We start from the raw sequence: 10,004 nt of genomic DNA, 5'->3' as shown, positions 1-10,004 counted from the left end.
GTTAGGTTAAGGTTACTTAAATCCATCATGTTTCTGCATGTAAAACTTGATAAGTCATGCAACAAATGCCGCGACTAACCAAGCTACAGTTCTGACTTGGGTAGGGGGTTGTTCATGTGAACTTTCCCAGTCAGGAACTAATGTTTTAGATTGTTGTGATGTCACACGGATACACTAATGATTACACCACATAGCCTATATCGCCATGTGTAACCTGCAAACACTATGTGGACTTTACCTGACCCTGAAACATGAAGCCAGATTCAGCTTACACTACAAAATTCCTGCTAGCGGTATCCTTTCATGGCTTTCAGGTTAGGCAAGTCAGAATTCTCCAACTATACTACATTTCAGAAGTCTAACAACGTTTACAGCACCTGCTCCCTGAAACCAGGGGCTAAGGGTCATTCATTTTACCTGGAAAATAAAATCTCATTATAGCTGTTTCAGGATAGCTAAACTCTTTGTTTTTGAGGGTAGTGACAGTGCAGCTGGTACATTTCAGTTGCTGTTAGTGCAGGAATGTGAAGGTCAATGACTCGTGAAGCTTTAATTCAGTATGAACACCAAAGGGATATTCAGCATCAGGGCTGTTGTCTTAACCTGAATGAAAATAAGACATCTTTGAATTGGTCTTATGTGTTGGCAGCCCATTGCAGTTTTAGCTAATATTCGCTAAAATTAGTTGTGTAGTTGTCATATCTTGGACCTGCAATATATACAATAGCTGGGAAACAAAACATCAGGTTTGCGTTTGTGGTAAACTTAGCTTACGTTAGTTATATCTAACTTTTAGTTCCATATTTGTACACAACACACAGTAGCACAACCTTCACTGACATGTTAACGCTGGTATTTGGCCATTTACAGATATGTTTTTAATAAAAACACAATGTGCAATAAGTGTGCAGAATATTGATAACTGTTTATAATGCAATGTATGCAATATACATATATACAGATACATGTAAATTATTTATTTCACTGTATTTTCTTTTCTTATTTTTTTTCACAATTTGTTTGCTGCTGTTGGGAGTCAGTGAAACGTAATTTCATTTTAATGTGCACTGCTGATGTATAGCTTTGAATAAAAATAGAAAAGTCTTGATCTGAAGGAAATAACACATTTCTGGTGGTTGCTGTCTAAGCAGCTGTAGCTTAAAATTGATCCAAATTCAGCCGCTTGCATTGTATCAGGGAATGTCTGGTCTTTGAAAGTGAACTTGAATTCTGAACTTTCAAAAGTGGTGGAGGAATTATCAATCAATTGTCAGAGAGAGTTTAAAAATATTAAACACGGCAAATAACTCTCCTTAACTTCCAGACGTCACTGGACGACATTCTTTTGCTAATAGTCAAAACGCTAAAAGAAGCATGTGTTTCATTCCTGGACCATTTCAGGGTTTAAAATCCTACCGCATGCTTTCTGCACTCTCAGAAAACAACCTCATGTCTCCACCCGGGGAAAACTGCTTCTTTATGAGGGTGCATGATACCTAAGAATGAAAAGCAAAAAGAACTAAATTATAAAAGCATATAATAGGAGTGGGATGACAAAAGCAAATGTTATGAATTTTATCCAAACCTTTAAATTTGCCTCTGACTCACAAACTCACATGTTCACGCATTCACGCATCAATATCATTGTGACTGTTTATTGGATGCACAGACATCTCATCCTACCTGCTGAGCCATGGCCTCTCCATATTCCACACATACAGGCTGTGGCTCTCAAATCTGCTGCAGAAACAAAACACACTTGAAAACAATGGAATCTTGACACTTCTCACTCGTCTGGCAGAGGCCTGGTTACTTCACCCTGGCCTGTTTGGATTCAAGCCTAAGCATTAAACTAAAATAGCAGACAATTAAAGATCATCAACATTAGACCAAGAGGGTAACAAGATCACAGCATAGTGTAAACGCTTCAACTTGATTTATTTAAAAGTGTTATACTGCACTGACCCAGTTTAAAAATCAGATCACCAAGACACCATTATTAAATACATGTATGGATTACTAAATATCTCCTGATGAGTTAGGTCAGGACTGGTCAAGTGTAACAAGAGGACAAAAGAAGAGTGTGCGCTGACGATACCATGATCTTCACATTTGGATAGTCGTACTGTCTTACAGCGTCGTCCATATGTTTGTGTGTTTTCATTTTGGATCAAAAAAGCACACTTGTGTCAGCCAGTTTTTCACCGCAGATCTGTTCCAGTGAATTCCCTGTCAGAAAGGTTGAATATTGTAGAACTGAATTTAATTTAATCCCAAATAAACTCCAACAGATGCGTTAAAGGTTTTGCAGAACTTTTGCTGAACTCTGTCCTTTGATGGTCTGACACAAAGGGGTTTCTACTTTTAGGATAGGCACATAGCAAGCAAGGTGAAAAGTCTCCGTCAAATGCAGACATAATGCAGTTGTACGAAGAATTAAAGAAGGACTGTGTGTCTCCTCTATGCAGGAGCTTTATGAGGTATTTAAGGCAAATAAACAATGATGTCCCTTTCATAAACAGCAAGACTACTTTGTCCTTCAATTTTTTAAGTTTAAGGAGAGAGGGAGGTGGCTGAATTTGAGTTCAGTTATAACTCGGGGCAGTTTGAAGTCTCACAAGCAGCTAAACACAGCCAATATAGACCAACTGGGCTTATGACCAAATGCGAGTGACAACTTTGCAAACTCTGCCAAACATCAAGGCATACAGAAGTTTAGCTCGCCATACATCCTCTGTCTATTTACTTTGCGACGCTCTCAGTACCAGCTTAAAAGACAGTCCACAATCTACTCTTGTCTAGCTTCTTGCTCAGTGTTGTCTGGTCGACTCTTGTTTTCTCTTCTTAGCTTCCTCTGTTAATGTCCTGTTTGCTTTTCTTGCCCCTACCATGATATCTGTATACCTACATGAGCTACATGAAACCTATAGTTGGTGATATGTGGCATAAGGGCTTACAATGTTGCAGGGTACAACAGTTAACAGGTAACTGTAAATTACCTTGAGCGAGGGCTGGCGTTCATGGTGCAGAGGGGGGATTAAATGTACTGATATTACAAGTCAGTATACCATCAAAATGATACTGAAGCTGTTATTTTATGATAAAATGTTGCATTATGTGGTTTTCAGACATTCACACAGTTTCTTCCACATACCTGGCCTTCAGAACGGTTTCCATTTTGTTTCTGAAATGAAGGCATTTGTTATAAATACGTAACATTACAAGATGAAATGAATTTGATGTAACAGCAGCAGATTAGCTTTTTAACTTAAATTCATGTTAATGCTGATTTTATATGCCAGGTTTTAATTTTACTGGAAAGCAACGTCTGGGGCCAACTATAACAATGTCACAAAGGCTGGCTAAGCTGGCTAAGTCAGTAATTAAATATACAGCGGGCAGCAAATTCCCTAATCCCTAAAGACACACTATCCTGTTGGGAGTACGTAGAACTGAAAAAGATTTGGGGAAGAACACAGCTGTCACCCGGTGTTATTTGGCAAAGATACTTTGCAGGGTTAAATTCAATCTTTATTTATTTTCTTCTTTAAAAAAAAAAAGAAAAGAAAAGAAGAAAATATATGTATATCCATCTTAAAACGCTTAATACTGAAACCTCTGACTCATTATTCTCATAACCAAATAGACTGTTCTATAGCTATAATGAACAACAACAACAACAGTAACCAGTCCTTTCAAGACTCCAGTAACCATCTCACATGGTCATCCTCACAGATCCACAAATATGTTACCTGGGCTGCTTGGTCCTACCAAGCTTCACATGAGCCACATAATGAAAACATGTATTTTGAATCCTCTTTTCCTTTTATAATGTTATAGTTTTAGAACGTACAGGCTGAATTTCTGACGATTTTATTTTTTCTTCTTTCTTCTTTCTCCAGTTCAGGCTCAAGACAATCATTCACTCACTGAAACAGGACAAACCAATTCCCTTAACTGCCCCATCCATCCGTAAGTGTTTTTTCATTTGGATCGCATGGACATCCTAAATGAGGATGTGTCACGTCTGGCACGGTTCCCTTTCTATAAGGACTGTGACGTGAGTTGCAGGCTCAAGGGAGTACTGAAAAATCCCATGTTCTGAAGTGAACCCTCTTTCCGGAGGGATTAGAGGTGTCTTACTTCCATCACATGTCTACTTCTGTGGCTGACACTATTATGGTGCAGTGGATCTCCACTTGTCCACTAAAGCTGCTTTAGGACTGGACTGTCCTCTCATGCCAACCAGGATACACACATATGAATATTAACACCACAATATGAAACTGAGCTTCTGTGCACAGTTTAAGAAAATAACAAAGTAAACATTTGCTGGGCTTGAATGAACATTTGACAAAGACATAAGCATTTTTACACTGATATACATAAAATTTTTTATTTTTTTATTTTTTTTTATTTTATTGTTAAAGAAAAACAACCAAAATACTTACAGGACAAGGACAAAACAGTGCAGAACATTGAACAAGATAAATTGTGCTAGTTGTGTGCGTTGTGTTGTGTGAAAAAAAAAAGGGATAATAAAAAATAAATAAATAAGTAAATAAAAAAATTGCGATACCAGTAAACGAAGAGGGGAGAGGGTGACAATAAATCATTGCTACCTGTTACATTATATTTTGCTTAATTACAATAAGATAAGAATTATAGACGGTTTAGTATAGCAGTGTAAAAGGATAGTTTTTTTTTCAGTTTTTCAGACAGTTTTGTTTAAAGAGGGAGGAGAATATGAAAAAAGATAAATAAATAAATAATAATAAATAACAGTTTAGGAAAAAAAAAACACTTAACAGAAATAACAGCAAATGGCTCAGTCATTCATATGTGGGGTGCTGGCGGGTTTTTGGGAACATCCGGGGCACTATAGACCCCTAAGCACATGTTTTTGAGTTGTGACCAGTATGTATAAAACGAGTCAATCTGATTGTTTTTTAATGCTATTTGTTTTTCTGTTGAGATGTGGTTGGATAATAGGAGGAGCCACTGAGTTATTGTGATTTTTGTTCTGTCCTTCCAGTTTAAGAGGATAGTCTTTTTAGCAACTGTTAGAGCGATCAATATTGGTTGTTCATATTTCAGTGGCGGTTCAACTACAGAAAGGTCTCCTAGCAGACATATAGTTGGGGAGGCTGGAGTACTGCGACCTATAGCTAGCGAAAGTGTATTGATAACGTTTGTCCAAAGTTTCTGAATTGGTGGGCAGAGCCAGATGGCGTGAAAGTAATCATCTATAGTGTTTGTTGTACAGTGTAAACAGATGTTATTTTCTACCATTACCATTTTGTATAATATGTTTTGGGTGAAGTGTACTCTGTGCAAAATTTTGTATTGGATAAGTTGTAGTTTGGAGTTTTGTGACATTGAGAAGGTGTTATTGTAAATCCATATCCAGGTTGTGATATCGTTGGTGGTTCCGAGGTCCCTTTCTCAGTCTTTTATGGTTGGCGGGAGGTTATTGTCTATGTGTATTAGGTGTTTGTACATTTTTGAAAATGTTTTCTTCTGGGTGGATAGTAATTTTATTTGATTAAGCAATGGGGGTATTTGCAAAGTGTTGTTTATTATATTAAGTTTCCCTTTTATACAGCATTTTAGTTGGGAATATTGTAAAAAACTGTTATTGCCAATGTTATAATGTTGTTTTACTGATATACATTTAAGACAGTACTAGCTACTGAAGGAAAATCAGTGAAGGAAAATGCCTATACTAACGTGTCAGTCAAAGGTCTCGCAGCTAATCCTCATTTTAAACAAGTGGACGGAAATCCGCTTTCAGACAAGATTATTCTGGCGTTTTGTGTCTTAATCTCGTTAGCTGATAGTTTTAATTACAGTTCAAAGTAAGTTTATTGCTTGCCAAGCAGCTGTAATTTGATTGTGAACTAATCCTATCAGAGGTCTCTGCAGAATGGGTATAAAAGCTGAAGTCAAAAGTGTCCAGACCAGTCACCCAAGGAGGTTCCAAGCGACAAGAAAGTCAGACAGCAAAGGACCTCCTTCAAAGACTAGGATGGCAGAAGAGTGGGGGAAACAAGCATTTGCTGCAAGGCGGCACCAGGAAGATACAACAAGGGGCTCTGCCTTTACTTACACAAACAGCAATCATACCAAAGGTACGGTTTTATCATTTTATGTTTTCAATCATTTAACGGGCATGTGTACTATACTATTTGAGGGACTGTAAGTAAAAGTAAAACGCTACAAGAACAAGAAACAAAGGTAGGATTTGTTGGTGGTTTGAGCTGTTGATTAGAACTTGATATCAAATCAGTGAGGCTGAAATTTATGAAAGTTTTTTGATCATATTTGAAAACTTTTTCAAGGACAAATTGTTAATAGATAATATACAATTAAAAGGAAAACTTCTACATACTAGTAATATAGGTTGTATGGCATCCAATATGGTATTTTGCAGAGCCTGGGAGTTTAAATCTGCACTTCATCTCATTTCATTCTGTATTAAACAGTGCCTTACTCTGCCTAAATGAATATAATTTGTGTTTCCCCAGATCCCTTTGAGGGTCCCAATTACCACATTGCTCCTCGATGGGTTTACAATCTTTCTACGTTCTGGATGTGTATTGTGGTCATTCTATCAGTCTTCACCAACGGTCTTGTCTTGGTGGCCACAGCAAAGTTCAAGAAACTCCGTCACCCCCTGAATTGGATCTTGGTCAATCTCGCTATCGCTGATCTTGGAGAGACAGTTTTTGCCAGCACAATCAGTGTCTGCAACCAGTATTTTGGCTATTTCATTCTGGGACATCCAATGTGTGTCTTTGAGGGCTACACTGTCTCAGTTTGTGGTAGGTGTTTTTTTTTAAAAGTTGTGTGTGAAACAAGAAATCTCCGGACAGAGACTATTTGTGGGTAATAAGATAAATAATAATTTTGTATTGTTCTTCTTTGCATAGGTATTACTGCTCTTTGGTCCCTGACTATCATCTCCTGGGAGAGATGGATCGTTGTGTGCAAACCTTTTGGAAACATCAAGTTCGATGCCAAATGGGCCACAGGTGGAATTGTATTCTCCTGGCTCTGGTCAGCGGTGTGGTGTGCTCCTCCCATCTTTGGATGGAGCAGGTAGTTTGTCGTTTTATATTTCACAAATATGCTTCATAAGTAAAGATAGTGAGTTGAATTCATCAGTGAAAATACGAACTGAACACTAAACATTTTCATATATCAGGTACTGGCCTCATGGACTGAAGACTTCCTGTGGACCCGATGTATTCAGTGGAAGTGAAGACCCTGGAGTCCAGTCCTACATGATTGTTCTTATGATTACATGCTGCCTTATTCCCCTGGCTGTCATCATCCTGTGCTACCTTGCAGTGTGGCTGGCCATCCGTGCTGTAAGTTATCTTACTTGCAATTTGTAACTTTATGAGTAAACCACTGTATGGCAAAATCTTACTTCCTTGATTTGTCGTCAACAGGTTGCCATGCAGCAGAAGGAATCCGAGTCCACCCAGAAGGCTGAGAAAGAAGTATCCAGGATGGTCGTTGTCATGATCGTAGCTTACTGTGTCTGCTGGGGACCTTACACCTTTTTTGCCTGCTTTGCTGCGGCTAACCCCGGCTATGCCTTCCATCCTCTGGCTGCTGCCATGCCTGCATACTTTGCAAAGAGCGCCACCATTTACAACCCAGTTATCTATGTCTTCATGAACCGACAGGTGGGCGCAACAGCGGCCTTATTTTGACGTTGATCGTCTTACCTTGTCAAATGCATTTCTAACATGCCTTTACTGTCCTTTCTCATCCAGTTCCGCACATGCATCATGCAGCTCTTTGGCAAACAAGTGGATGATGGCTCTGAAGTATCCACATCAAAGACAGAGGTCTCCTCCGTGGCCCCTGCATAAACTGCCATGTCCTCAATGTCGGAATTTTTTTTTTGATTTGTACAGCATATATTTATTGTTTGATTTCTCTCTTTTTTGTTAGTAATTATAGTCGTCTGGCAAATGAAAAATGAAAACAAAAAATATACATAAAATGAATGAACCATTATATCACTGTCTTGTTTTTCAAAAGAATATAAAAATATCAAGCATAACTTGTCTTTTGGTGATTATTATGCCTGCCAGTGCAGAGATTGTTTAATAGACTTGAACATTTTCTTTATCAGTGGTGTTAATTTTAGTGTTTAGAACCTTTTATCCTCAAAAGGCTACATGATATTCACAGCTGTGACCAAATTCTGCCTATTTAATATGTATAAGTAAGAGATATTTAACTTCTTTCAGCTCACTGCTCTGATTCCAGCAACTGCAGCAACAGTTCGTAGACAGCAGCATATAACATGACACTCAGTCAAAAAATGGGATGAAGTCTAAGATGGTTTTCTCAAGAGTTGGCGAAGAGCTAAAGACAGAGTGTATATTGGATTTTAAACTGTCAGGTGAACAAAATAATTGCCACATTGCTTCATGTGTGGGAGATGCGTAAAAGTTTATGCTGAAAAAAGGCAAAATTGTGGACAGCTTATATTCACAAAAAATGTTCCAGCTCTTTATTTGCATCAATCAACCTACAATTACTGATCCTCAATATACAACTTACAAAATGGATCTAACTGTAATCCCAATTTTAGACAGTGAGCAAGTCTCAGATTTAATCTAGGCTGCAAGTCATTATATGACCTGTTGTCCACACTGGTAAAGGTGTATGGTTCTCTGCTTTATGGACTTTGCCTTGAGGTAAAAGCAAAGAATAAATAAGAAAATTCTGGTAAATGCAACATTACTCTACACCATATGCACATAAATCTTTTAAAAGGAGGATTTTGTCACGTGCGGCCATATGATCAGAGGAAGATAGATTCAGTACATCACATGTCAGTGTCACAAAAGATTATGACACATGTAGACAACTTGCCCGTTTAAACGGTAAATGTTTTTTTCACATGTGCTTGTCTTGGTATTGGAGTGTCCTGTTTGCATTCACCTCTACATTTACAAGTTGAACATAAAAATATATAAATATAAAAACGACAACTCCCTAAACTACAGTGAAAGAAATTATTGTATGAAGTGCTTATATGCACGCAAGCACACAGGAAAAAAGGTAAACAAGATCTATCCACGTCCTTGTGAGAAGTCAGTATTTCAACACAAAGCAGTTCTGTCAAACAGTTTTCTGTGAGCAAACCACAAGATTAACTCATTAACCCATTATCTAATCTGTCTTCCCCTCAAGTGAACTGTCATTCTGGAAAGATTAAAGGAATACGAAGCAAACACGACCAATGTAAATGCACTAATCAATCTCTTCGGACAACTGGAGGCGTTCCTCTAATCTGATTTGGTGTGTGAGAGACGTGAGAAATCCTCACCTGCATTATCAGTGGCTATGACAGCGAGGCAGAAACTGCTCTGAGATGCTAAAGGCCCATTCTCTGAAGACATATCAACTTCTCTGGTGTGACTGGCAGGATCAAAATATTGTTGACAGTTTTTCCATGTAGGTAAGGTGTTCTGACTTCACCTGCAGTCAGCCCTCTGTGCAGTTAAAGTGTCTTATTTCTCTCACTTTCACAAGTCTCTGTGGAAGCTTGTCCAATTAAGCCTTAACAGTTACTTGTCCTTTTGCGTCTACGAAGTTTCATTCAATAAACAGTCCAGTCCTCTCTTTTACTACATGGATATCATGGAAATGCTGCACAGAAACCTGCGCTTTAATTCTGTTCTGTGTCTTAACTGAAATAGCTTGAAGTTCAGCACATAATATGTTTACTGCTTTGCTATTGTGTATACGTGCCAAGTGTCCAGCCTTGACTGTAATTTGATGGTGATGTAATCCTATCAGAAGTCTGTAAAGAATGAGTGACACGTGGAGCGCCAGCCATTGAAGGAGGTTGCAGGTGACAAAAAAAGACGACGGCTGAGGAACTTCTTCTAATATTTTACTATTACAGTATATATTTTATTTTAATTATTTTTCAAGCAAATTTAATTCACCCAAAGAAAAGAAAAAAGAGC

At 38.1% G+C, this 10,004-nt stretch overlaps 1 protein-coding gene across 1 annotated transcript; it reads left to right on the top strand.

The window, feature by feature from the left end:
- The first annotated feature begins 5,936 nt into the window (after positions 1-5,936).
- Positions 5,937-7,933, top strand: LOC311486818 (red-sensitive opsin). The gene is made up of 6 exons (XM_084542832.1): positions 5,937-6,131; positions 6,528-6,824; positions 6,933-7,101; positions 7,208-7,373; positions 7,458-7,697; positions 7,788-7,933. Exons 1-6 carry the CDS (start codon positions 6,029-6,031, stop codon positions 7,884-7,886), a joined length of 1,074 nt encoding a protein of 357 aa, XP_084398958.1. The 5' UTR covers positions 5,937-6,028; the 3' UTR covers positions 7,887-7,933.
- The last annotated feature ends 2,071 nt before the right edge of the window (positions 7,934-10,004 follow it).

The sequence above is a fragment of the Chelon labrosus genome (assembly GCF_963514085.1).
Source record: "Chelon labrosus genome assembly, chromosome: 4".
NCBI classification, from domain to species: domain Eukaryota; kingdom Metazoa; phylum Chordata; class Actinopteri; order Mugiliformes; family Mugilidae; genus Chelon; species Chelon labrosus.
The sequence above is the reverse complement of the archived record's forward strand: the minus strand, read 5'-3'. Positions and strand labels throughout refer to the sequence as shown.

Coding starts and splice junctions, on each gene's coding strand:
- LOC311486818 (XM_084542832.1), top strand. CDS start 6,029: ATGGCAGAAGAGTGGGGGAAACAAGCATTTGCTGCAAGGCGGCACCAG. Junction 6,825..6,932: donor CTACACTGTCTCAGTTTGTG/GTAGGTGTTTTT, acceptor TTCTTTGCATAG/GTATTACTGCTCTTTGGTCC. Junction 7,698..7,787: donor ATGTCTTCATGAACCGACAG/GTGGGCGCAACA, acceptor TTTCTCATCCAG/TTCCGCACATGCATCATGCA.